This window comes from Camelus bactrianus, chromosome 2 (genome assembly GCF_048773025.1).
Source record: "Camelus bactrianus isolate YW-2024 breed Bactrian camel chromosome 2, ASM4877302v1, whole genome shotgun sequence".
Lineage (NCBI taxonomy): Eukaryota > Metazoa > Chordata > Mammalia > Artiodactyla > Camelidae > Camelus > Camelus bactrianus.
Genome location: NC_133540.1, coordinates 18,334,316 through 18,361,692, shown reverse-complemented (window position 1 = coordinate 18,361,692; position 27,377 = coordinate 18,334,316). Strand labels below are relative to the sequence as shown.

Here is a 27,377-nt window from a genome sequence, read left to right as displayed (position 1 = left end):
TAAAATATGGCCAATAGTCTCCATAGTAACAGATTCAGAGTCCCCTGTATGTGCCTCCTGGGGTTATCAATGTGCATAACCACACAATGTTAGATTCAGAGAATGGCAAAGAACAAACCCATAGCAGACATCACAAGTTTTAATAATTGCAGTGGTTTTAATTTACATTTAAATCTAGAAATTATTAATATTCATTGTCATTTTATTATGTAATGATAAAGGCGATGTTTCCTTCTACATCTAAACACTATTAATGTTAATGCAAACACAATTTGCATGTGTATGGAAGACTGGCCGCAGCCATCAATCACTGTCCCTTTCTGGTGCTCCAAGGAGTTCACACATCACAGAACCATCGGCACAGGCCCAAACAGAAAGTGGCCACTGTCATTTCATAACTCGTATTTATATAGAAAGATAAGGACCAAAGGGAGTCTAAGAATCCTAAACTGTTCAACACTTGGAGAATAATTCAGATAATAGACTTTTCTAAACAAATGGAAATTCTGATTAGAGGATCTTTATCTTTCTCCCTTGGAAGCTTTCTTCTTTATTTTTTTTTTTTTTAGATTCCACCTTCTTTGCCCTGCTCCTTAGTAAGTTTGTGTGTTTTTTTGTTTATTTAAACATTTGAAAAAAAAATTTAGCGTGAGCTATACTCTGCCTCTGGCTAGAAAAGTCTTTAAGGTTCAGGTAGGCAGGTTTCTAAGACATCATGACTGCTTTGATGGGATGTCCAGCCAAAAAAATCTCTCTGGAATCAGGCTGTTTCCCTTTAAAGAAAATAAAAAGATTCTTTAAAAAGCAATTGTCTACTCACAATAAAGATTATGAGAATATATTTTTTCTAGTAAAAAAATCAGAGAATTGGAAATTGAATCAGAAAATGTTGGAAACAGAATCTTGAAATCAACTAGCTGAACTTTTATTTTTGCAGTTATAGAAGCTGAGGACCAGAATAGTTGACTTTCTCTTGTCGTTATTAAAGTCATGTACCTAATTGTGGTAGAGCACAGAATTTCTATTGTGGGCACTTAGCATTGTAACACGATGCCCTATGATAAATTACCATCCTGCACCAGCATTTGGTATATTTTAAAGCCCTTTTTATATCTTTCAAAATTAAATTTCTAATGAAAACTCACTCGTAGTTTCAGAAATACATGCTCCCTTTCTCCCATGCAGTTTTGTGTCTGATCAGCTTCACAAGGCACATTTAAATGGAGCATTGCTTGGAAACTCCATACCTTGTCAGTTGCCAATGCACTATTTCAGACGAAACCTACTAAGTGTATCAGATGAAACCTACTAAGGAAAAAGGAAATATTATAAATAGCATTTTTATTTATTTTTGTTGAAGTGTGTTTGGTTCATTCTATGTAGTTAGAAAAATTTTAGTCCGATTTCACAGTATAATTAACTGCTCAAAGCACACGAGATGCAAAATGAATCGTCACTTCCTTAATTTACTTTACATAAGAATATCCATAAAACAGGGACATTTCATGTCCCATTTTAGCTTGGTGGCTCTTAAATTTTCCTCTAGCCAGGCTACAGCAGTCAGCAATTATTAGTTCAAAACCACACTTTCACACACACACATATTTTAAATTGTAACACAAACTTCAAAATCTAAAATTAAAAAAGAAGAACTTCATTTGACATCATGATTTCAAACTAGGAAGGAGGTCTTTCCTAGAAGTTAGTCTCCAAAATCATTACATCTTGGCTGTAACAGGTAGGCTATTAAATAGAGTCTTGTGAACCACCTGTCATGTAAAATTTCTCTACCATATATTTAAACCAGTCAAGGAATGGAAGTAGAGGCTGTTTGCCAGGCCTCAGTAATACTGTGGAGTGAACGTGACCATGGTATCTGTGAAAACACAGATTCTGCATGGGTTCCATCTTGGAAAATGCTTCCCTGGTCTTCTTCCAGCTCATCAAAGAAATGAGATGAATAAATTTCACTTAGGTGTGAGCTCAGAAATCAGTGCTGCTTGACTGCTGTTTTCCATGATGTAGGTCTTCCTTGTATAAAATCCTCTGACAGCCAAGCAAGACCATGAACTTCAGTGGCTCCAGTCTCCCTAACTCCATCAGAAGTAGCTGTTGTCCAACCTGGTTTTCTTCTGTGAAGGTTTATCATGGGTGTAAGTACATTTGGCTGCTTCATAGTTCTGTTAATTTCACTCAGCAGTGATTAAAAGACGTGTTAAACGTGGAACCGCATGCACCTGGCATTGGACACTGCAGTTGAGAGGCAGGACAGGGATCCTTAGCTGATCAAAAAAAAGAAAGAGAGCAAGAAAGCAAAATTTCTGCCATCAGAGAGTTTACAGTCAATTGCAGGGAGGGTCTATCAAATAAACTAGAGGAGATAATCATTAATTTGCAGCAGCGAGGTTAAGGACTCATCCTAGAAAGTTCTCGGAAGGATGAGAGACTTCCCTGGTAATGTAGTTAGTGACGGAGATAAAGAAGAGGGGACAGAAAGACCTCTTTAGTCAAAAAATGAGTGAGGGTTATCTTCATTTTAAGACATCATTAGTTATAAAACTCTCCAGTGAATTAATAACAGCCTTTGGAGAGAGAGAGAAACGGGGACCTCTGACTTCAAAGCTTGGATCATGACTGGGCGTCTGTCTACACTGCCTCCAAACACTTGTTGGACAACCTTGATAAGAGGCAGAGTGATGGTCAAGTGCATGGACTCTAGAGTTAGGCTACCTGAGTTCAAATCCCAGCTCTGCCGCTCTCCTCCTGAATGGTCTCAGGCCAATTGCTCAGCCTCTCAGTACCCCACACAGCTCCTCTGTAAAACTCGCTAAATCCACCTGTCTCCTATGGTTACGGTGACAACTCCGGTGACACATGGAGTTCTTAAGATAGCACCTGGCGCGTAGTCAATCAGCTATTACACTATGATCAGTGCAATACGTTAAGTTCTAGGAAAAAGAGGCTCTAAAGAAAAGTGTAATGGAAGAGAACTCTAGAATGTTCTAGAATAAGTTCTGGAATCTATCCTTGTGGCGTGAGCATGAGAAAGGAAGCAAAGATCGGCAGGCCTGAGGACAGGAATTGAGGTATGTCAGGAAACCCCGAGACCTGCAGGAGTGGGAGGCCCGGCCTACAGGGCAGAGCAGATCACGCTTAAGGAGAAGTTTGTATCCTGCAGACAAAGGGAGACTGAGACCTTAAGACCTGGGGCTCGGGTTGTGATCAATTTGTGTTTAAACAGATCAGGCTGGTAATCTGAGGACAGTTTGCAGGAACATCACCATAGGAGAGGCAGAGAGCGGTCTGGAGGGCTTTTTGTGGGGAGGAGACACTGCAAGAAGACCAGGGTTTATCCGGGGTGGGAACAAACACAAAGGAAGATGACTGGAGGCCTCACATTAGAGGGCACTCACCGAGGGCACAATGATCCATTTTTATGGATGCATTGAGGGTCTCCACAGGTTGCTCTTTTGGTCAAGTCCATGAGAATCTCAAGGTCACTGGGAACAGAAACTCTGTCTCCAACTTAGAATGTTCACCTTCACCCAGAAACTAGGAGGTCATCTCCCTAACTTCGCATTTTTCTCCTTCTGTCCTTCAGAAACATACTTGAATACATATTGTAAGTTTCCTTCATCACAGGCTGTCAGCACCAGCAAGACAGTAACGGTGATTTTACAGCCAGGTTTTATTGCTAAGAATCAGGGCAGCAGACCCTTTTTCCTTCATAAGGTTTCAGAAGCTTCATTTCTCATGTCTGTAGCCACGGAAAAGGGTATTCCATCTGAGACACAGTGACGGTTTCATCGACTCAATGTCTAGTTCCTGTACACTCTGGGCACTGTCCTTTCCATGTCAGACAAAAGCAGAATGACTTAGTTTGTTGTCGGCAATAGAGTTTTAAACTACATACTTATGACTCGAATTGTGCGGAGTTACCAAATAAACACCAAGTGCTTAATAGAAATGTGCACTTCCTAGGTTTGAAACGTCTTTTTTGGGGTCGTACCACACCTAGCACTGTACTAACAGCAGGGAGGACTAAAAACGAGATGGATTAACATGCCAGCTCTGAAACCAGCTCCCCAGATTCAAATTCTGCCTTTGGTCCTTATAAACGTGTGACTTTGGTCCAGTTTTACAAAGCCTTTCAGGGGCTCAGTTTCTCAACTATAAGATGGGGCTTTGAGGAGGAGGGTATAGCTCAGGGGTAGAGTGTGTGCTTTGCATGCATGAGGTCCTGGATTCAATCCCCAGCACCTCCATTATAAACAAAATAAACAAATAAACCTAACTCCCCCTACCCCATTTTTTTCAAAAATGGGGATTCAATGAGTATCTACTCACAGAGTTGTAGTTTCCCCATTGTTTGGGAAGTGGGAGAGGATTCTGCTGCAGCGCACTTTACCTCACTGTGGATATTTCATTAAAAAGGGTAGTAAGGTGTCACCAGCTTGGCAAGATGCAGAACGAAAATGAGCAGACTACTCTAGCTCCCAGAACAGGTGACAGTGGGTTCCCAGGCCAGACTGAACAGACTCTGCAGAACAAGAGATTTCTTTCCCCTGAGCTGGGCTGAGACTCCTGACAGTGGGTTTCACAGCGATAATCATCTTCGAACAGAAATCTGGTAGGCAGAAAGAAAAAGATATTAGGAAGTACTTTGAATTCTTAAAAGGCTGTTGTTTGTTTCTGTTTTTGTTTTTAACAGGTGTGTAGTATAATCATTTGCCTCAGTAAATAGGAATAATAGTAGCTATAATAATTAGCCGATTCTCACATTTTTCACTTTGGTTTTATGTGTGTCTAAAAAGCCATTCACAAAAGAAAGTAAGGAATTTTTTTTCCACTGACTGTCCAGTGGGACAAAAAAAAAAAATGACAGCCACTAGTGTCTTTTCTCTAATATATCCTTTCAGATACAAATGGAATTTATCTAAAGAGTTAGAACTTCAAGGGGGAAGATATTTGCTTGCCTGAGGGCTTAATAAGTCACTAGTCATTTCCTGGAGCCTCTGTGCTTTCAGTAACTCCAACCAATCTAAAAACACCTTTGTCAAATTATCAGTGAAGATGCTAATTTGCCTTGCCATCAGACTTTAAAATAAACCCACCTCCCACACACAAACAAACAAAAAATTACCAAACCAAAAAAAACTTGACCAGGAATTTTGAATTAGAAACAGGTGGAGGGAGACCGGTAGGAATCTTATGAAAAAGAGGTTGAGACGCTGACATCTACGGTGAATCATAAATTGAGTCTTCAAAGGGAGCAACTGGGAAAATAGTGTATTTCTCCCAAGCCCCGATGCTGTGATTCGGTAGCAATCATGAGTACAGAAGGAGGAATGATAATTCATTCCCTTTGTCCTCCAAGACCAGGAGATGGATCCTCTGATCTAACTGCCCACAGACATCCAGGGGAAGGCATCTGGGGTGACTGGCTTCGCCCGGGATGAACAGGAGGCTCAGGGAGCCCGCGCTTTGGGTGGGCTTCAACCCCCAGGCCAGCTTCCCCATGATGTCTTAGTCACCACCGCTGCCTCCTGGCTCAACTGTTTTATTTAGGCTGTTCCAGAAAGATAGCTGTCTGAGTGTCGTGTTCTGTTCTCAGACACGTGGGAACGTGTGTCTCCCATCCCACGAGTCTACCTTGAGCGAAATCCAGGGAGGGCAGTCATCAGGAAGAGAACTTAGAGAAACCTATAAAAGCGTCACCCAGGAAGGTTTCTGTCCAAAATCCAGGGCCTTAGTGTCCAGTGAGAGTCACAGGAGTCGAAGGGGTAGACCAGGAGAGAAATGATAACCGTGCCTGTCCCCTGTGGTGTTGAGACAGGAAGGAAGTGGACAGGGCACAGCCACTCAAGGAGTAAGACAGAAGTTAATACCAGAATGGTGAGAGATTCAACCCCCAGAAGCCTTGAGGCTCAGGATGGTGGGAGATCTGACTTCTAGTAGACCTTGAGCTTCATTACACACTCATTGTAATATACTAGTATGGTGAATAACACGCCCACAGGCGCCATGACAGTCCTGTGGCTAGCCACAATAGGTCAAAGAGTGAGAGATGGCCAATTTCTGGGAATCCCAGCCCCTTCCCCAGGGTAGTTAGTCCTTCCACTTATTAGCACATGAAGCCACTGAGCCCATAAAAACTGGCAACATGGTGCCTCGTGGCGGCCTTTTTGCTCCCTCCCCTTCGGAGACGGCTCACACTGTCTGTGGAGTGTGCACCTACTTCTACTCTCATCTGAGTGCCCAGCCCCACACCTCGTGGCCTTTCTCCTGTCTTCTGAAACAGCCTACACTCTGTGCAGTATGTATCTCTCTAAATAAATCTACCTTTACTCAACAGTGGCTCACTCTTGAATTCTTTCCTGCATGAAGCCAAGGGCCCACACTTGGTGGGGCATGTCCCAGGGACTCAACCGAGACCTGGGACACAGCCCTCCTCACGCCCCACATCGGTTTTTCCTGCATCAGTGTGGCTCTGGGAAAATTAATTCTCCATTTCTCTGTGATCACCGAGGGAAACTCCAACTTTCCTCCAGGGGCTGGTGGGAAGATGAAATGAGAAAATATATCCTCAGGCATCTGATAGCTCCTGGGACATGACAGGTGCTTCAAAAAGTAAATTTGAACATGAATGACTCTCCCCTCCATTTATTTTCCCTGGTTGGCATTTGTTTAATTATAAATCCTTCTGAGCTGTCAGCAGGAGAAAAACTGTTTTTTACCCTCTTAATGTCCTGGAGGATGTGTAAAAGACAATTCAGGTGATGAGGAAGGAGAAAAGGTGGTCCAGGAAGATGGGGAATGCATCAGAGCAATTTGCGCCAATAAAAATAAAACTGGAAGAAGAAAATGATGCCTTAGGATGTTGCAGGGCTGTTTTAGGACAGAAGAGAGCAAGTCCTTTTCTTCCTATGAAGATGGCAGATGGCAGACAGTCATAATCACAGAAGAAAAGGACTTGAAAATCCCTTGAACTGTCTTGAACTTCAAAAGCAGCTGAGGCTACTTTAATGGCAGATGAGTGAAGCTCTATTTTCCTTTCTGCTAACCAACTAGACTTCTTTAACGTCCACTGAGTAGTGGACTGGGGCCACGCACCTCTTTTACAAAGGCTCGTAGCCAAGGGAAGGATCACGTTTGACACAATGATCACAAAGTGAAAGGGTCCTTCTCCCAGGACCTTTGAAAGGAGAGGGTCAGTATCCAAGAAAGGAAGATCTGTAGCTGCATCTTGACCTCTTGACTACGATTTGTCATGACACGGACAAAAGCCTTCCTATCCGACACGTGATTTCCGGGGAGAGAAAAATGGCATCTTAGAGACGGGAGGATGCAACCAAACGCAGCGCTGGTGGCTGTCCACATTTTAGGGGATGCCCCTTGCTCTCAGGGCTGTACAGATGTCACCAGGGGGACTCTACGGGACTGCAGGACACTGGACTTCCGTTCTTGGCTCACAGCAATGTCACTTTCTTATTTACAACTCACCGATGTGCTACAGCTATTTTTCTTGACCTTGGGACCACACTGGCCCCTTTTGTTGTTGTTCCCATGATATCAAACACATATTAAAAATTAAAATGTGTACAACAAATTTCTTCTGTATAGATTTAATATCTTGTAGCAACCTATAATGAAAAAGAAAATGAAAAGGAACCTATGTGTGTATATGTATGACTGAAACATGATGCTGTACACCAGAAATTGACACAACATTGGAAACTGACTCTACTTCAATAAAAATGAAAAAGTAAATACATAAAAATTGAAATGAGGATACCCACACATAATTTGTTCAGTTTCCCCAAATTCAGTACAATTCCCGAGACTTGCCTTGGCCAGGGATTTCCCAACTCTTCTTCCTCCTCTTTTTTTTGGTTCTCAGTAGAACTTGTCTTTCCAAACTGTAATAACAGATAAAAGAGAGATACCTTGATGGGACGAATGTAGGGAGAAGTGCATGTTCAACATCTCTTGCTGGCCTCCAAGGCGCCTTCGAGTTGAGCCTCTGCAACGTGTTCCATGCGCGTATTGTCATGGCGGCACCATTACGTTGGTAAAGCCTTTTCATCACTGTCTGTGGTAGCTCACAGAATGGAAGAATTCCAAAGGGGTGAGAAGAATGAGGCAGACTCCATGGCAAATCTCTCCTGTAAAGGAGAGGAGCAGAGAGGATTTTGAGGTCAAGTTTGTGCTGTCTGTTAGCAGTAAAGCCGGACCAAGTCCCCGGTCTCCCGCCTCCCGGTGAAATCAGCTTTTGTTTGGTGATCCAAGGTCACCAGGGCTCCTCTTTATTTGGGGCTATTTCAGGCGGCCTACTCCCTCTGACTTCTGAGTCAGACAAGCCCTTCTGAGATTTCAAAAAGAAATCTTGCATACTCAACTGTGATTTCCCAAAGGAAAAAGCAGCTTCACTTGAATGGGAACAGCCACAGAGGGCCACCTGAAGGCTAGTCCTTGTCACCTATTTCTCGTGGCCACTCACCTCTAACATTCCATCTCCCAACGTGCACCTGCTCCTTTCGAGAGCCAGGCCTTAACACAACCCTCGACCATTGGTCTCAGCAAGCAAGCCTTTCTCGGTTAGTTGGCAGTTGCTACACTGGGAGGTAGAGGGTGACTGATCTCGATAAACAAGGTAGAAGGAAAAGTGTGTTGTATTATTAGTTTTTTGGTTGGGAAAACAGAGTATTAATATGACCTGAAGTACTGAGACATAGCAAGGCTGTGTGTTTCTCAGGGTAGAGACAGTGGAGAGAGAAAAGGATGCTCTGAGAGATTAGTGCATTTCCTTTTTCCCCCTTGAGCAGTCTTTTTTCCTGCTGAGGTGCCGGCATTCGCTTTGCTCACTAATGACACCCCCAGCTCCCAGCCTCACCAAAGTGAGTGGAGAAGTTTTGCTCAGTAGCCATTATAGACACACAGTGGACATTTAGGTGGGTCATAGTTCTCCGCACAGAAAAGAAACTCAAACTCCATTACCTGCCACTACAATACTGAAAAGTTCTGGGAAAAGTCTTAACTAATTTTGCATGCATGTGTGTGTGTGTGTGTGTGTGTGTGTGTGTGTGTTTGTGCTGAATCAGAAGAGAGAGCAAGAAAACTTCTAACATTTGATTTTCTGAGAAAAAGTCAGGCCCCATGGTTCCTGCCCTCCTGGGTGTTAAGTGATTAATTGAATGGAGAATTGGCTTTAAATCTTATTTCACTTCAAAAAACCCTTTTTTTAGGAGTGACACCCACCCTCCTTCTCCCAAATTATCATGGTTAATACCCAAGTACATTCTAGCATGTCCCTCAGCAGGGCTTTGCAGGTAGCTCTCTGCAGGCATCCAGCTGGAGTGGGCACTCCCTCCTAAGGTTTAAGAAAACATGAAAACCACAAAGAATGCTCGCAATTATGTTCTCCTGGTTGGTGGAACAGATGCTTTTCCTCAAGGAAAATGCTTTAGGCCAAAACAAAGCCACATTCATTCAAAATGTCTTGTTTAGTAGTTGTGCAGAGTCTGGATTATATAAAATTTACTTTCGATGCAAGGATCTCACTTTCTTAGGAAGGGTTTATGAGCAAAATGGAGCATGGAGACAGGCAGCGGACACCGTGCTGAAAGAATCAACTATGCCAAGGGGGAGGGCCGTTCAAGAGACAATAGTGCGGGTCCCCTGGAAGGAAACAAGGCAACGTGGACGCAGTTTAGTCTGGGGGGGGGGTCACTCGGGAGAACCTGGCTGGCTTCAGTTATAAGGCGGCTGTCAAATCAATCTGTAGAATGTGGATGAGGTGAAAGGCAGAGGTGAGGTATTATGCTAGATCATCTGTAACTTTTCAAATACAACCTTCACGCTGAAATTCCAGGGAGAATGTAAGTGACTCCAATAAAGAAACCTGTCAGTCAGTCAGGAGTGTTCATTTATTGTCCCCCTGGGCCAGGCACTGCTCTGGCCAAAATGAAATGATACGGAATAAAGAGTAGTCATCACCCTGACAATCTTGTGAGAGCAAATGGATTAAATCTGCAGCCACACACACACACTCACTCTCTCTCGGTAGGTGGCCAAGAAACATCTCGATGAGAAAATTAAACTTGCAAAGTTAAAAAGACTGAGGAGTAGTGAGTTTTATTACAAATAGATGAAAATGTGCTCAGAAAGCATGTCTTCTAGATGGCAAGTCTCATGCTACCAGAACCGGGAACCCTCACCCACTCTGTCCCACATCTACAAGACCTTTTGGGAACATATTTATTGTGCCGAGAGGGATTCACACTGGTGCTGAGCTGCTGTTGAAGTGAATGAAATGACAATGCTTGTGTCTGCTACACTGTAAATCCTCGAACGTCAAAGACTGGGCCTGATTTATGGGCCCTCATATCCTGCAGTCTGAGGACAGAAGGCGGAAAGGAGTAAGAATGAAGGGATAGGATGGGTGACTCAAGGGTACAAGGAGGAGCTGAGCTGAGGAGAACCTTAAAAGGGAAAAAAAAAGGAAGAGGACTAGGACGTCACAAGTTGGTTGGTCTCAGTGGGCGTCCAGGCACAGGAAGAGGGCTTGACCCTTTCGCCAGACCTAGGAAGGGTGAGCCCTGGTCTGGTCCACTAACAGGATGCCTCAGTCTGAGCACCCCTGGACCCCTTTACTGGGCAGCTCTCCTCAATACTCACAGATGGCCTCGCAAGGCCAGGAAGGGCAGCTCCTTACAGTCGAGACTCCACCCTGATTCCAGCCCACACCTTAAGGCTCCGTCCTTCCCCCAACCTGTACTGAGCACCGGACCTGGTCTGATCTTCTGCATTGACCGGCTGACCAAAGCTCGCTCTGCTTTGCTCTGCGTGGCCCTCGCTTGCTGTAAATTTGAGGCGGGCCAACTTGTAGGCAGGCTTCTTCGGGACAGAGACTTTGGTCCCTGTGCACTACTCCGGCCCCAGTTCCCAGAACACTGCCTGACCCAGGAGGCAGTCAAGTCAATGCGGTGTTCCCTGAATGAATGCACGACGTGGTTATCATTTTGGCCTTATGTCTTGACTTCTGCTTTTTCCACTCCCTGCTCGGGAGAGCTGGAAAGCGGAGGGGAATCCTTGCCTTCCAGTTTCCCGTATTCCTTCAGGCCAGAAAGTCCGGCCCAAGGGCCCCGCGCCAGCGCTTTGGGGATGGAGATGCCCTCGGGAGGGAAGGAGCAGCCCGGGCGAGGGGGGCGTGGGGACGGGGGTGTAGAGGGGCAGGAAGTTCTTCCCACTTCTTCTGACCTCCGCGGTCCCCGCAGCACCACGCGTGCTCTGTATCCCGGGCCAGGGCGTCCCGGGAGGGGAGCCCGCGCCGCACCCCCGCCGGGGCCCCTCGTACCCAGGCCGCGCCGGCACCTGCCGACGGGCGGTCGGCCGCCCAGGCGGGCGCGCAGGCTCCGGCCTCCTCTCCCTCCTCCCTCCTCTCCCTCCTCCCTCCTCTCCCCCCTTCCCGCGGGCGGCGGCGCCCCGCCTGGCCCGGCCCCCGGCCCCCTCCTCCCCGCGGCCCGGACGGTGGGGAAGGGGAGGGGACAGCCGAGCCCCGGCGCTCGGCCTGCTCTCCGCCCGGGGCCGATCGGCCGCGAGGCCCAAGGCGCGGGGGAGGGGACACCGAGCAGGGCCCCGCACACCCGGAGTCCGACCTCCCGGCGGCGCGGAGCGGGTTCGCGCCCGGAGCGGGGAGCTGGGGTCGCGGAGGCCCGTCCAGGTGCCGGGAGCCGCGCAGCGCGGGGCGGGAGAGGGACCCACGGCCTCCCCGCGCCTGGCACCCCCGGCCCGGCTGGGACCCCCGGCCCCGGCGCCGCGCCCGCGTCTCCCCTCCCCCGCGGGGTGGGGGCGGGGCGGGAGCGGGGGCCGCGGAGCCGCATCGATCGCCGCTTTGTTATCGATCGGAGAGCGCCCGCCGCCGCCTGGGCTTCCGGGCGGCTCCGCGCGACCCTCGACTGGTCGCCGCTCCGGGCCCCCCCAGCTGACAGGTGCTCCTGGCGACCGGCTGGGGACGGGTGGGCACGCCCGGGCCCCCCGCGTCCCCACCCCCCGCACCCCTCCCCTCCCCACCCCCACCGCGTCGGCCGAGCGCAGGATTTGTGGAAACCTTGGGAAACTGGTTCGGGTCCAGGTTTTGCTTTGATCCCTTTCACAAACTGGAGGCGCACAAGCGGGCCCTCGGAGAAAGTCTCGGAGGCGATTATGTGGAAGCTACCCCGCGAGCCCCTGCGGCCCGAGCAGGCGCGGCGCGTCCAGCCCGGCGCGGCCCTCCCCCGGCGGCGCTGAGCCCGACCCGGAGCCCGGCTTCCCCAGTGCCCGCCGAGAGCGCGCTCGCCCGCCCAGCCCAATGCTCCTCCTCGGGCTTCTCCTGCTGACATCCGCCCTGGCCGGCCAGAGACCCGGGACTCGGGCTGAGTCCCACCTGAGCAGTAAACTCCAGCTCTCTGGCACCAAGGAGCAGAACGGTGAGTCCCCCGGCCCCGGTCCCGCCGCTGCGGGAGGCCGCCTCGTGCGCCCGTGCGGGATACGGGAGGGTCCCCTCGCCCACCCGCCCCTGTGGGCACCGACGTGGGGAGGATCCGCCGCGTTTGCGAGTTCGGAAGCGGCCGCCGGACTCCGACCGGGTGACCCGAGGGCCACCGCAGGCGCAGCGGGAGAGGGGACATTCTGGGGGCGGTGGGGGACGTCAGCCCTAACGCGCCTTGCAGGACCTCTCCTTGCCAGAGTTCTAAGTTCAAGAAGTGCCTCTAAAAAGGAGTCCAAAATGAATGAGTCTTGGCATGTTTGACTTTCCTCAGCTTTTTTCTATTGGGGGAGTTGCCGAGACATGTATCAGCCCCCTTAATTGAAGCGCTCGCAATGGAAAGGCATCAGTTAATCAGTAAGTAGCCAGGAAATAAAGAGGTCAAGAGGCCGTGTGGACATTTTCAGGGGGAATTAAAACATGGATTTCTCTTTTGCCCAAAATTTTTTTTTCTTTTCTTTTCTTTCTTTTTTTATTGCGCCTTTGTACTCTGACGCCCTCACCTTTTTGGTGGTGTGTTTTTCTGCGTGATGGTGAGTGACTGCTATTTTGTGTGTGCTGGAAACGACTTAATCCTGCCGAGGAAATGAGAATTACTTTCAGCTTTCAAGTGTACCTGAAATGTTTAGAAAACTCTCAGATGCAAGTTTTCTTGGGCTGGGATTGTGGGGAGCTGGAGAAAGGCTCCTTTCATAAAGCCAGGGCTGCTTCAGGGTGTGTAATTTGCTTAGCCTCTGAACCCCATATGATTTACATCATTCAATTTCTAAACTCTTTTCCTCTTGATCTCCCATTATGAAGTCATTTTTTGAGACTGCTTTGTAAATAGAAATCTTATCCTGCCTGTGAAACCACCATGTTAATGTAGGCTGTCTAAAATTAGAATATTAAACACCCTGTTTACCAGAGGTGGCTCTCAGTGTTATTTGAAGAGAAATGTATATGTTTTTTCGCTGCTTTGTATGCCATCTATTGGGAATGCCAGCATGCTGTCCCTTCGTTAACCAGGCGAAATGAACGCAAGTGGCATACTTAGGAAATCAGATCGGTGTGTAGGGTTTTTAAGTCACAGCAACTTTATGTTTTGGGGGAGTTTCAGAGCTTCAGCTTTGAACGTAAACTCTCTAAAGTGTTCATCTTTAAGAAAGTGCAGAAAGTTCTAGAGTACAAAAAATAGATACCATAAGGATTCCTGGGACCTTGTTGGCAGTTTGCATTTGCAGGATGTGCAGCAGGACCGGGTTTAAAAGCCATTGTGAACGCGGTTGCTGCCTACAGCTTGCTGGGTGGGACAGCCCGGGGCACCTGCACGGGTGGGTCTCCAGCCACGGGAGCTGCGGAGGGCTGGGGGCAGTAATCCCAGCAGCTCCCGCCCCAGGTGGACCCTGGCAGGAAACGGCCCGACCCACCTTTGTGCTTTCTCCTTTGAAAAAAAATATGCGGCTCAAAATACCACTTCTTACCGGACCAGCTGTTCCACAATGGCCATGCGCGCCCTCCCTGGCTTCTGTCTTCTGTTTTTGACTTTTTCTGTCCTAAGTCCTTTCTCCTGCAGCTCTGACTCATCGGCCCTCATCTTCCTGATTACCTGTGCGACTTGTGCCAGTCCTCGCCCTGACCTTGTCCCTCTTTCTTGTGATCCACGTGCATCATCACCTCTGCCTGGGCTCCCGGACTTCACCAGGGTCCTTGTGGGCGGGGGGAGGCTCACACCCTCCCAGAGGTGGGTCCAGGAAGCCAGGCACACACTGTCTGTTGCCTTCTGGGGCCCAGCCATTTCCATTCCTAAGATGCATGCTGCTAAAAATAGCCATTTATTTCTGAATGGGCGTGCGAGGATGAGGCTCTGTTTAGTGCTTGTAGGGTGGGCAGCCGGAAGTCCCTGGAGGCAGAGGCCCTGCCCACACCTTGTCCCCTCCAGCCTGGAGCCGCGGGGCCGGCCAGCACCAGGGGGCAGTGTGGAGCTGTCTCCCTGCACAGGCTCAGAGTGATTTGCGGGTGATCTTAGGATTCCTGGGTCCGTGACTGGAGTTTAGCAGGTGAACGCTAAAGGAGGGCCCCCTGGAATGTCCACAGATTTGCTGCAACTTCTTTTTTTGTGGCTTTCACGTTTTCCACTCCCTCATGTGGGTATTTTTGGCCATCCTCTTGAATTATGGTTGATTTAAAAAAAATTTTTTTTAGTGAAGTGTAGTTGATTTACAATGCTAGTTTCAGGTGTACAGCAAAACGACTCAGTTATTTTTTTTAATGTATTTATTTATTTTGTTTTTTGGGGGGAGGTAATTAGATTTATTTGCTTATTTGTTTGTTTATAGAGGAGGTACTGGGGATTGAACCCAGGACCTCATGCACGCTAAGCATGCGCTCTTACCACTTGAGCTCTACCCTCCCTCCAAAATGACTCAATTACACATATACATACATATATATATATATTTCCAGATTCTTTTCCATTATAGGCTATTACGAGATAGTGAATGCAGTTCCCTGTGCTATGCAGTAAGCCCTTGTTGTTTACCTGTTTTGTGAACAGCATTGTGTATCTGTGAATCCCAAACTCCAACCAGTTTTTGAGTGCCTGCTTGCTTGCTCTTCTCAGTTTAGATGACTGTCTGGCTCTGCAAGTGCCCGCCCACCTGAGGAGGCCACACAGAAAATGCCATTAGCCCAGTTTGCACACTGCATCCTTTTGTGAAAGGTCTTCCCGGTGCTAAATAGGAAATGTCCAGATTCATCTGTCATGACTGTGGGAGCTCCTTCTGGCGTTCAGCCGCCCCTCGCCAGTGGTAGTCTCTTACCTTGAAGACTCCCAGGCCCCCTGCTGGGCCGACCGGGTCAGACCCCCGGGCCTGCTCAGTGTCAGGGTCAGCTGGGTGTCCTGGGACGTGGTTATCGGTGGATGTTGATTGCTATAGTCAGTGCTAGGGGCTGGGGTTGAGGCTGGGACAGGTGCAGGCGCTTCACAGTTAGGTTTGAGGGCTCAGTCTCCTTTACCCTGTTACTAGTTACTTGGTTGTTTACTTAAAACCCTGCCGCAATTCTTGCCTCTTGACTGTAAACGTAATTGCATCCTCCAGTATTTTAAGTGGCCTTTGTGTCTTTCATCCTGAACCTGACTACTCACAATGAAGTCTCACCTATCACCCCAGGGTCTCCACCCAGATTTAACTCAAAAGAGGGAGGGAGAAGGTAAGAACCCTGACTTAGGTGGGGCTTCTGGCCTGGCCTCCCTGTAAGAGCAGAGGGAAAATGACCGCCATCTGTGTGCGCTCGCTCGTTGAAAAGAATGCCCAGCACGGAGGGGGTCAGTCCTGGGGTGGTGCTTCAGGGAAGAGGTCACGTCCATCAAAAATGGAACAAACCCTAAGAGACACCAGTCACAGCGTTGTTGCTGGAATAAGGTCTCGTGTCATTGGAGAGGGAGTTTTTTATTTTATTTTATTTGAAAACGCTTATTTGTTTTAGAGGGACGTGATTAGGTTTATTTATTTATTTGCTTATTTAGTGGAGGTACTGGGAATTGAACCCAGGACCTTGTGCATGCTAAGCAGGCTCTGTACCGCTGAGCTCTACCTTCCCCCAGCCAGGAGGGGGATTCTGATTCACCTTTTGACCTGAAACAAGCCTCCTTCTGTTCTCTTCTCTTCCCACTCCGAGGATAGCTTTGGGACATGCCCTGCTTGGGCTATCCCTGTGAACCTCATTTTTAAAGTAGTCACTGTACGATATGACGCAAGTTGCAGGTGTACAACATAGTGATGCACGGTTTTTAAAGGCTGCACTCCATCTATGGTTATTATAAAGTATCAGCTGCAGCCCCTGTGTGGTGCGAGCCATCTTTGTGTTTTATGCACAATACTTTGTACCTTTTACCCCCTCCCCCTCCAGCCCCTCCTTCCTCTCATCCCCCCACCGAGCGTCATTTATGGTTCCTGCTCTTTATCTCCAGGGCTCTTGTGGCCTGTGGGGCCGTTTACTCTGGGGACAAGTGGCCCCCTCGTAACCCCTTGCCAAGAACACAGTCTTGTGTGCGTGGCTCGCCTGTCTGTCTTTCTCCTCCTCCTCCTGCTGCCAGTCCACTCCCCATCCCCCTTTTTAGGTGGTGGCTTCAGAGCAGATCGTCACAACCTTTAGAGCTGTGTCCCTGAGTGAGAAGGCTCTGCCCGAGGGCCACAGGGGCTTTCCTGCCAGCTCGTCTGTCAGCTGTAGTGCGTGACCTTTGTGACATAGATTTTTGTTTTTTAGATACTTTTTTTTTTATTTAACTTCCCCCTGGTTCTTTGCTTGGGACAGTTGAGGAAGTGGAAGCAGTGAAGAACCATTATGTAATGATGATGTTGTTTTTCACACTGGGTCACAGAAAGCCCCCTTCTATTTTACGGTAACTGTCCCCGCCGCTGCCCGCTGTCATCTTGTACACTTAATGTGCCATTCTTGGTGTTTACCTCTAAGAACAGATCAGAAAGCACAAAGGTTGTAAGACACTTCAGGGCTGAGTGTCTCATTTGTTAAATGGCTGTAAGTAGATGCTGGGGTCCGACCCGAGACCCGGACCTTGCTCCTGGGCGCGTCTGGTAGCACCGCGCCGCGGGCACTGTGATCCAGCTGTGTCTGCTCTTGTTCCATCCTTCCTGAAATGTGTTTCCTGCGTATCTTCTTCACAGCCTCTGCCAGCTCGTGTTTTTCAGTCTTTGGCCCGCTGGAATTGCGTTTTGTCTGTGAACTTGCACAGTTTTGGTAGAAACAGCATTCAGATGACGATGTGATGATGTGTGTTAAATAAATAATAATTGAATCAATGCATTCATAATGTCCACAACCACCGCCCCCCCCAATGTGGCCAAGACTCCTAGACCTTTCCCCACAGTTTATTTATTTTTTATTTTTTTAACTGAAGTATCGTCAGTTTGCAATGTTGTGTCAGTTTCTGGTGCACAGCATCATGGTTCAGTCATACATATACATACATAAATTCCTTTTCGTATTCTTTTTCGTTATAGGTGACTACAAGGTATTGAATATAGTTCCCTGTGCGGTACATTAGGACCTTGCTGTTTATCTATTTTTTATATAGTAGTTAATATTTGCTGATCCCAAATCCCCAGTTTATCCCTCCACCCCCATAGGTTTTTATTGATATCAGCCCAGATAGGAGAAGTCATAATAAAAGTCCGTCGATTTACTTAGTCTAATTTTGCTGTCTCTGATGGTTTTGAAAGCATGATACTAAGCCAGCATATGTCTGTCTAATGCTGGGTAATGTCTGTGTAACTCATTGGTTAAATAGCCTCTGTGAATTATTTTTCCCCACCCCTGCCTCCAACTGTGGTATTTTTCCCCCAACATCTCCCTTGTCTGTCCCTGGAGCACCTGTCTCGTGGCTGATTTTCAGTTGTCGTGCGCTGGTACCACCACGTTGGTCATTAAAGCATCAGAACATTCCCAGGGGGTCAGGAAGGAGCCTGGCTGTTCCTCTGGGACAAATGGACCATCTATGAGCCTGAAACTGGGGGTTGATGCCTGGCAGGCTCAGGACACCTGGGACGCTCCGGCAACCCTGCTGGCCTCCTTCCCAACTGACCCGTGCACCTGCCACCCTGATGGTCAAAGATTTTGACACTTTGAGCTATGGACGATTTAGTTCATATGGGGATTAAAACTATCCTTCTCTTCTCCCCACTGCTTGGCACTCAGGCCCGACCCACCTGCTGCTTGAAGGTCCTGGAGGAAGAAAGCGACTGGCCCTGGGCCAGCCTTCTGCCTGTGGCCTCTCGGCATGGGGGCCTGGGAGGGGAGAGCGAGGTCCTGGCACACGGGGCCTGGGTAGCACCTGCTGTCATCAGGATTAAATAGACCATCCTCTCTGTGTGGTCTTTTTTTACCTTTTTTTCCCAGTTATACACATATATATTCTTTTTCATATTTTTTTTCATTACAGGCTATTGCAAGGTATTGAATATAGTTCCCTGTGCTGTACAGTGGGACCTTGTTGTTTATCTATTTTATATACAGTAGTGTGTATCTGTTAATCCCAAACTCCTAATTTATCCCTCCCTCAATCTCCTTTCTCCTTTGGGAACCATAAATTTGGTTTGTATGTCTATTTCCAGTCTGTAAATGAGTTCATTTGTTTTTTTTTTAGGTTCCACATATAAGGGATATAATATGGTATTTGTCTTTCTCTGACCTGCTTCACTTAGAATGACGACCTCCAGGTCTATCCATGTTGCTGCAGATGGCATTATTTCATTCTTTTTTATGGCTGAGTAGTATTCCATTGTATAAATATACCACAATTTCTTTATCCAGTCATCTGTCAATGGACACTTAGGTTGCTTCCATGTCTAGGCTACCGTAAACATTGCTGCTGTGAACATTTAAGGGCGTTCCTCTCTCATGAGCACCACTGCTGTGCACACCCCTGTGTATTCTGCAGATGGGGCCATCTGGTGATCTGGACCAGGGACCCCTCCCAGTGGTGAATTTTGAGAGGCTGACACCACCCCACCTCAAGTCAGTGTGCTTTCCATCTTCTGTGTGTGGTTCACGGAGAACTTGCACAGACTAGAAATCAGTAGGAAGTTTGGTGTGTGGACTCTTAGGACTTGGGAGGGGGGTCCCAGAAGCCTGTCCTCACCAACATGTGGAGCGGGGACTAGAGCCCTGAGGTGACTTTGTCAAGGTCACGCTCGAGGGCACCTGTGCGCAGCTGCTCCCATGCTGATATCTCTTCCTTACAGGGGACCCAAGTAGGCAAATGGAATTCTGGCTTCAAAATCCCAGAACTTTGTATAAAAGCTTTTCTTTATGGTTTCAGGACGTTTCATGCTTTGGGGGTCTTCAGAGGAGGTGGGACTCCCTTGATCCTGAAGCATTATTTATAGGAACACTAAAGGCGACCATCTCAGAATAATCACATTAATTCAGCTGACCAGGTAATCTGCGTCATGTCTACTGTAACACTCTGTTGGGGTAGAAATCTGATAGTTTGGCAAATGACTTGAAATACTTCCTTTAGAATCGTTACTCTTATGTGTTGGGGTCTTATTTGAAGCAGGTGTCCCAGGTCCGTGGGTGGACAATGTTTATTTCCGTATTTTGGTGTGTTTATTGATGAGGTTGAAGAGAAAGGCTGACGTTGGAAAACTTGGTTCCACAGGGAGCTTTGCTTTGTTTAAGCAACTTTGAACATTTTTTACAGCAGGCTGTCTCCATGGTAAGAGTTCCATAGAAATGGGTCCATAGGTGTGGTTTGGTGAACTCTAGAGCGCACAGCCTGGGATTCCTTTGAAATGGGCTTAATAAGCAACTTTTAACTTTTATTTACCCCTATATTATATAGGATATTCTATTCTGTGGCTCAGGTTTCTCTTTCAAGTCCAGAGCGTCAAGAAATAAATTCTTAGCTGTGGCCTTGAATGGCTTGCCCAAAACAGGATTAATTTACCTTTAAAAAAAATTGTTTGCTAAGTTCAAAATGTGAGAACCCAAGGAGCTAAAGTGATTAAAGAGGAATTATCTTAATTACACTGATCCTTAAAGCCAAGGGGTTGAGAGTGAAGTGTTTGGGTTGCATTAGCTCCTTTTACCTTTGGCTTCTGGAGAATTCGTTTTTAACGGAGTCCAGCCAGTTTTCTCGGCTACCTGCCTCCACGTCAGACACCCTGTGTGTCTTCGAGTGGCTATTCCCAATCCCCTGGTGATGGCGCAGACTCCTCTCTGGACATCCGCCTTGTTTCTAAGCCAAACCGTCTTTGCCGGGCCGGCTTCCCTAACTTTGCTTTCTTGGTTTGGGCTTAATTCTTAATTAATTTTCAAACTGTGTATTTTTTTTTTTTTTGTACTTGGCATTTCCCCTGTTGAAATCAAGCCATTTCTCAATCAAAGGAGGAGGCACTGTGTTGTTATAGCGTTTGGGCGGATGGAGGCGAAGCGGATGTCTGGGTGTTGGAGGGAAACCAACATCCCCAAAGAGCACGCGGCACATCGGTGCTAAGTGCGGGGTGTAGGTCTGCGTTGCCCCGTGTCCCGGTCCACTGAGGAGAAACCACGCAAGCGCTCCCGGGAAGGGCGGCATTTGGATGCAGCCTTTGAGGGTGATCAGATGGCCTCAGGGCTGGGTTCTTAGCGGGTCTCTGGATTTGCGATGCTTCATGCCAGCTCCTCAGGAGCGCCTGTGGGCATCACACTATGCTGAGTGTTTGCAGGCAGTACCCAGTCTGTCTTTCTAACCTCCCAGTGCAGTATTTGGAAAAACCCCGAGGCTTTACTGGCCAAGTAGCTAAGGTCACACAGCTGGTAGGTGTCTGGATCAGGGTCTGACTCCAAGCCAGGACTCAGAGCCGCATGCCCCCTCCTTCCTGAGTTAAATGGCCTAATGTTTTATGAGAACGTTGTTTGGAAACAGCAACTATTTACGAGCATCTGCTCTTTGCTAAGCTCTGCCCCAGAGCCTTAGAGAATAAGATGCAGCTCTGCCCTTGAGAAACTGTGGCCAAGGAGGCTGGCATCTCCTGCTTCGAGATCTGGGACTTAGTTCTGGGCCCCAGGTGCTCTGGGAAGGCGGTGGGTTTACTGCACTCAGGACTCCTCCACTGATGGACTACACAGTGGATTCTGCCTGGAAGACAAGTGCATGAAGAGTTCCCACGGTGGCGGTGGGGTGACATATTTTGAAGTGGGCTCGAGAGGGAAAGAGGGGAAGGCGGTCTAGACCAAGGGAACCGCCTGCTCCAGAGAGCAGGGGCTGGACAAGGTGCATCATGGGGGAGAGACAAGCCGGGTCCAGGGCTGAGCAGGTGCAGAGGCGGGAGGGAAGTGGAGAGGGGTCCTGGGTGTGCGCATTCAAAGGCCCTAATGCTGTTTGCAGGGCAGCCCCCCCCCCCCCCCCCAGAGTGTGCAGTTCACAGACGGCATCCGAGGAAAGGTGCTCTTCATGTTTAAGACTGAGTCAAAATCTTTCCAGTGACTTTCTGGGCAGGCTTGTAGCAGGGGTCGGCTTTGGTGTGCGTGGTTGAGACTCGGTGGCGGGGTTCCCCCCATCGTTAGGCGCGTTGGAAGTTCTGAGCAGGTGCAGGGGCAGGCTGCCTGGCCTCGGTGCGTCCACACTGCTCTCCGTTGCCTGCTTTATGTAAACAAAGAGCTGATGACACACTGCCTTCACAACAGGGATGGCAAGCGGAGGGAGGCTGGGGAAGGGTCAGGAGATTATGATGTAGTTAGAGTTAACATCATGAGAGCTCTTCCGTCTCCAGGAGCAGAGACAGCAGCCTTCCTACTAGCCGGGGAAAGGATTTCAAGTTTCCTGGAAAACTGAATCCTATGATGTTAGTTTGCACTGAGTAACCCCCAGAGTCGGGGTGGGGTGGGGTGGGCGGAGGGCATTCTGCTCCCTTGTACCCAATGCTGGAAATACTTCCAGGTATTTAAGGAGTTGCTGTGAGTGAATTCTCTTGGAGGTGCTGTCTAGATGCCATGCCAGGTTTTGGAAGCCAGGCTCCCGGCATCCTAGGACAGACAGCCTTGTTCGTGAGCGGGCTCTATTTTAAGCTTCTCAGTGTTTGCAGGATGGAGATGTGCTTCTGAGTTTACACATGCCCAGCTGGCCACTGCACCTGCCTCCAGAATCGCTGCAGAGCTCAGAAACCATTAGCGGCAGAAGTCGGACTTCCGCGGTGCTTATCTGCTGCTGTTTCTGGCAGTTATTTTTGCTGGGTATTTACGAGGACATCTGTCTTTTAAAGAGTCATATTATTTATCTTTTTTCTTTTCCACTGAGGAATGCATCAGAGCTTGCTTCCTGCACTGCCACCCGCGTTCCTAGTCTGAGGTGAGGAGACATGCAAGTTGGGACTGGTTGTCTTATCATTTCTCTTCCTAGGGCAGCAAGTCGTGCTTAAAATCAGTGTCTTCGGAAGGAACACTAGCTTAAAAATGTGATTAAGATGTGAACAGAGGAGAACAAAAAAAAAAAACATGTTCAGTTCCTTACTGGAAATTTCTTGCTGGGTTTGGAAGAAAGGGGAACCTGCAGGGTTCCTTTCTGATTTATCTTAACTTTAAACCTTGAGACAGGCCGACAGGTGGTTTATGAACACAGGAAACACAGTGACTTCCAGCATTTCCCTACTTTCCTATGGACATACACTGAAGACTCCTTCCTACTAGAGTGTGATTTCCCGTCTGATTATGCATCCGAAGGACAGAGATGGAACCCTATGAAAACAAGGAACAGAGTTGGCTCGTGTACTTCGAGGAGCAGAGATGGAGCGGGTTTGCGGGAGGCAGCTGTCCTCTGCTGGCAGTCAGTTCATGTTGTTGGTGATACAAGGTATTCGAGATTTATAGATGTTAACCACTATATATAAAAATAAATTTAAAAAAACCTGTCTTCTGTATAGCACGGGGAACTATATTCAGTATCTTGTAATAACCTTTAATGAAAAAAAATACGAAGATGGATATACGTGTGTACGTGCATGACTGGGACATGGTGCTGTGTACCAGAAACCGACACATTGTAACTGACTGCACTTCAGTAAAAAAAGACATTGAGGGGTTACCTCTTGAATAAGCAGCAGTGTCTCAATACGTGTGTTTGGTGACTGCCTTTCCTTTTATTTATAAACAGAAGTGCACTCTATTTCTGGAGGCCTCCAGGAGAATGAATTGACCCTGTGATGGGAGACTAGATCTCAAAGCCCGTTTAGTGTTTTTTAGAGTTTCAGATGCAGTTTCACGTGGATTGTAGTTATGTATTGTGGCTTCAACTGTATCGTTATTTTGTGTTAGTCACAAAACCATCTGACCGTTCGTAGAAAGATCGACATCGCAGGTGTTTCTCAGTGGTCAAATCTGGTCAGGATCCTGGGAGATGCTGAGAGAGCCTTAGACGCCACATTGATAAATGCTGATTCTTGAAAAAGTGGTTTTCACCTCTGTTTTCTTTTCTTTTCTTTGTTTTTAACATTTTTTATTGATTTATAATCATTTTACAATGTGTCAAATTCCAGTGTAGAGCACAATTTTTCAGCTATACATGAACATATATATATTCATTGTCACATTTTTTTCTCTGTGAGCTACCATAAGATCTTGTATATATTTCCCTGTGCTATACAGTATAATCTTGTTCATCTATTCTACAATTTTGAAATCCCATCTATCCCTTCCCGCCCTCCGCCCTCTTGGCAACCTCTGTTTTCTTGAGAATAGTAACTGGCTTGAAGTTCCCGGGTGTGCTCAAGAATGTAAAATTAGGGATTAAATAACCTCTGTATGTTAAAAAAAAAAAAAAAAAGAAAGCACTCTTCCGGCACTTTAGAAAATGTATCTGTAATCTGTGCTGATAACTTTTAACAGGCATCGATCGGTTGGGCATGCCATTAAACTAACTGCTTCAGAATGGTTTCCTTTTAGAACTGACATTCACATCCTCGGAAATCAACCAGGGTGCCTGGATTTCCGGTTTCCTTGCCGTGTTCCTTGGCAGTCATTTCCGAAGGGGCCAGCCTCCTGTAGCAGAACACTCAGAGGTGCAAATCTTCTGGAAGACGTGCAAATGCCACACTTTTGCTTGAAAAATGGAAAAAAAAAAATTGGACTTATTTGAATATATCTGCTGGACATTTGAAACCTGCAGAAAGCACAGGAAGTACTTTCGGGGTGTGGAAATGGGCAGGGTTTCCAAACTACAAATGTTGTTTTGAGAACGTCCCCGGTGGTGGTGAATTATATGAGACTGAGTCCGTCTAAGGGGAGCTTGTTTAACTGGCTTGTGGTCCTGGGCCCATTCAGACACTCTTAAACAAGACAAAGGGAGTGGACGTAATAACTTCTTTATGGAAAGGCCGTAAAAAGGTGCAGAACCATGTAAACAAATGGAGTCATTTACTGGATGTTTCAGTGATGGATTTGCAGCCCTGGTTCAGGGGTGTGTGTTACGTTTTATAGGATCCTCATGGTGTTCTGCCTTGAAAACGGAGTTACCAGCTTTTTCTGGGGGGGGGGGGTCGTGTATCTGTGTGTCTTGCTTTGGTGCATGGAGACCCCTGACTGCTGTTTCATACCGCAGTTTGAAAGCACATAAGACGTGGAGCGTTGACACTTTCCTCCACTCAGCTTTGGAGAACGGTGAGAAACCCTTGTGCGAAGTGTGGAGGTGACCTGGTTTGGGTAGCCCTCAGCTCTCTCTGTTCAAGGAAAATAAGATGATTGAAATGGAAATTTTCCTTCCGGGCTCAGACGCGTCTAAACTAATTGTAAAATAATTGTTCTGGCAGCAGGAGGAGATGCATGACTGCAACTCTGCAAAGCAGAAATCCAGCAGCAGTTATGATTTACAGTCCCTGGAGCTCTGCCCATCCTGTAATGAAACGGTGACGATGGCCAGCGTGCTGTGACATCTCTGGTCTCATCTGAGGCCTGGGTAGAAAGTCCTGCCCCAGGTGGTCCTGCTCTGGAGAGCTGCTGTGTTGCATTGGAACATTAACACGCCTCCTGCACAAGTGGGGGAGGGCTGTGCCCAAGGGGCCGGGCTGGGTGGGTGGGAAGGGGGCTCGGTAGGTTGGTGGCATCAGGTGACCCGCGGCCACGGGCGGGAGGCGGATGTCAACTTGGAGATCAAAGTGGGGAAGGAAACGGAACCCCTTCACGTCGGTCCTATCGCTTTTCTTCATCCTGTAACTTCTCCCAGTCAGGGTTGGCTCCCTTGGCCTGAAAGGAAGTGGATTGTGTAAGAAACCTCAGTAAAAATCAATGAGCCTTTCTAAGTTTTAAAAGCCGATGGCACCGTGCCGTCCTGGCAGCTTGCACGTGGTGCTGCTGGAGGTTTGGCAGCGGAAACACGGCTGCGGCTCACGGGCCTGACAAACAAGGGGGAAAGGTGGACGTACCAGTTGCTGTGGAGTTGGGGCGTGCTAGTTCACTGGTCCTTTTTATTTTTTTTTTTTAATGAATAACTCAGGGCTGGATGGCCTTAAGTCTATGATAAGTCAGAGTCTCTGTGATGTTGAAAACAGCAATTCACAACCTGTTAACCTCCCCCATGTGGCCCAGAGCTCTGCACGGTGACATCCTCCCTGAGTGAAGCTCCCCCGATGGACGGAGGTGTCTCCCACAAGGCGATGCTCGGACCTGAGGCTTCAGGGGCTCCGCGTGAGCACGGAGGCCAGGCCCTGCTGGTTGTGATGTGGATAAAAGACAGGGTTTGGTGGGACCTAAAGAAAGGCAGGTGTATCCACGTTAGGGGGTGGGAAGGGGTACATGTGGGAGTTTGAGATTTGCAAACATTAACCACTAGATATCAAAACAGGTAAAAACCAGATTTCTTCTGTACAGCACAGGGAACTATATTCAATATCTTGTAATAACCTTTAGTGGAAAAGAATATGAAAACGAATAAATGTATGTATTAAAAAAGTTAAGAAAAGGCTTAGATAGGCCCTGGGGGAGGCGAGTCCGGGCAGGGGACCGGGAGATGAGCAGCGGGGGTGCTGGCAGGGTCAGGGCGGGCGGAGGGGACGGGAAGGGGACCCGAGAGCCAGCGTGCAGAGTGAGGGGTCAGGGACCCACAGTCTAACGCGCGGCGCTGTGACCTGACCTCAGTGGGCGGCTGCTGGGGCGGTGAGGACTGAGCCCCCCCGGGGAGCAGCGGGGTTCAGCTTTGGGGGAAGTGAGTCCGGAGAGGATGTTTGACAAGTGAGGGAGCGATTTCAGAGGTCCCAGCAGTGCAGGCGGAGCGAGCCCTGCAGTGCGGCTTTGGTCCAGCCTCAAGTCTCACTAGTAACAGGAGAGCAGAGGTCACCAGCGTCGGGTTTTTGCAGGGTCCGTGGTCCAGAGGGAGGATGAGGTGACAGGCGTGGGGTTTGGAGACGCAGGAAACAGTGGGATTGGCAGGCGAGGACCCAGGAGTGCAGCGGTGGGAGCCAGGGTGCGGGTAGCAGTGAATATAACTACGCAGAAGAGACCGACGTGGAGAAAGGACTTGGTGCAACCTGTAAAAAGCTGCGGGACTGAAAAATGAACCAGTGGAATGCACGTGATGTGACCACTTTAATGCCTTCTATTTTCCTGGTGCTGATGCCCTGAAAAAAAATGTGCCCTCAAGTCATAAACGGTGGGCCGACAAGACGGCAGGCCCTCGGGCTCTCTGCTGGGCCGCTTTCAATCTGTTGGAAGCACCGCGCAGTTTTGTTTTGTTCTGTTTTGTTCTAACGCCTTGTAAAGCCATGGAGAAACCTGTTGGTGTCAAGTTATGGGAGTCGTTTGCTCGAGAGGAGAGAGCATTTCGACAGCCTCGCAAGACAGCTGTTTTCTGGGTCTGTCTGCAGAGTGGGGGCCGTGTGTGCTCCTGTCCTAGGGAACCCTTTTCTGCGTCCCTGTGACCCTTGGCAACAGGGACTTGGAATTGGTTTGCTGAAGGATCATGACCCTTGGATCCTGCTCAAAATACAACGTGATTTTTGTTTCTCCTGAATTTAATTGAGCAGGGGGAACCTTCCCTTGTCCCCAGACGGATGGGTCTGCAGAACTGTGGTTTCTTGCAGCTCACTCAGAAGAGATGCAGGCTTCTGAGTGACTTCGAGTATAAATTCCTTATGGTTTGGAGATGAGATGGCCCAGTCCTGTGAAGTAACTAAAACTCTAAATGTGACCAATTTGGGTCCCTGGGGTCCCTCCCCAGGGCTGCTTCTGGGTGGGGGCTTGTCCAGGGAAGGAAGTGGGGTGGAGGGGCTGGGGCCTTGCTGTGCCTGAGGGACCCAAATTCAGGGACCGGCTTCTGGTCTTTGGCCTCGGAACTCTGCGCATGGCGGGCCCCTGACTTCCTGTGGCTTTGGTATCTGGGCAC

General features: G+C 48.2%; 2 protein-coding genes across 7 annotated transcripts in view; one reads left to right on the top strand and one right to left on the bottom strand.

Moving 5' to 3' along the window:
- Positions 1–1,324: 1,324 nt before the first annotated feature.
- Positions 1,325–21,871, bottom strand: LOC123616983 (uncharacterized). 4 transcript variants are annotated; one of them, XR_012511305.1, is made up of 5 exons: positions 12,110–12,247; positions 7,947–8,165; positions 7,504–7,643; positions 3,414–4,627; positions 1,325–2,282 (listed from the first exon to the last, which is right to left on the bottom strand). XR_012511305.1 is itself a non-coding variant. In XM_074376582.1 (3 exons), exons 1-3 carry the CDS (start codon positions 14,307–14,309, stop codon positions 2,279–2,281), a joined length of 543 nt encoding a protein of 180 aa, XP_074232683.1. In that variant the 5' UTR covers positions 14,310–21,871; the 3' UTR covers positions 1,325–2,278. The 4 variants fall into 4 exon arrangements, 1 of the variants encoding a protein (XP_074232683.1); XR_012511312.1 differs by having other exon boundaries at positions 4,348–4,627; XR_012511307.1 differs by lacking the exon at positions 7,504–7,643.
- PDGFC (platelet derived growth factor C) overlaps positions 11,481–27,377 on the top strand; it is a 186,451-nt gene continuing 170,554 nt past the window's right edge. Inside the window, exon 1 of one of the 3 annotated variants that reach the window (XM_074376567.1) lies at positions 11,481–12,467. In XM_074376567.1, coding sequence (XP_074232668.1) covers positions 12,350–12,467 — 118 coding nt within the window. In that variant the 5' untranslated portion in view covers positions 11,481–12,349. The remainder of the gene's footprint in view (positions 12,468–27,377) is intronic. The other 2 variants (XM_010955485.3, XM_074376577.1) reach the window with 2 other exon arrangements.

What these genes read in the sequence shown, in the direction of transcription:
- LOC123616983 (XM_074376582.1), bottom strand. Translation starts at nt 14,309, where the DNA reads ATGGAAATGGCTGGGCCCCAGAAGGCAACAGACAGTGTGTGCCTGGCT. An exon ending in ATTGTGGAACAGCTGGTCCG is followed by an intron (nt 8,166 to 13,989) that starts GTAAGAAGTGGT and finishes TCTCCTTTACAG; the next exon opens with GAGAGATTTGCCATGGAGTC.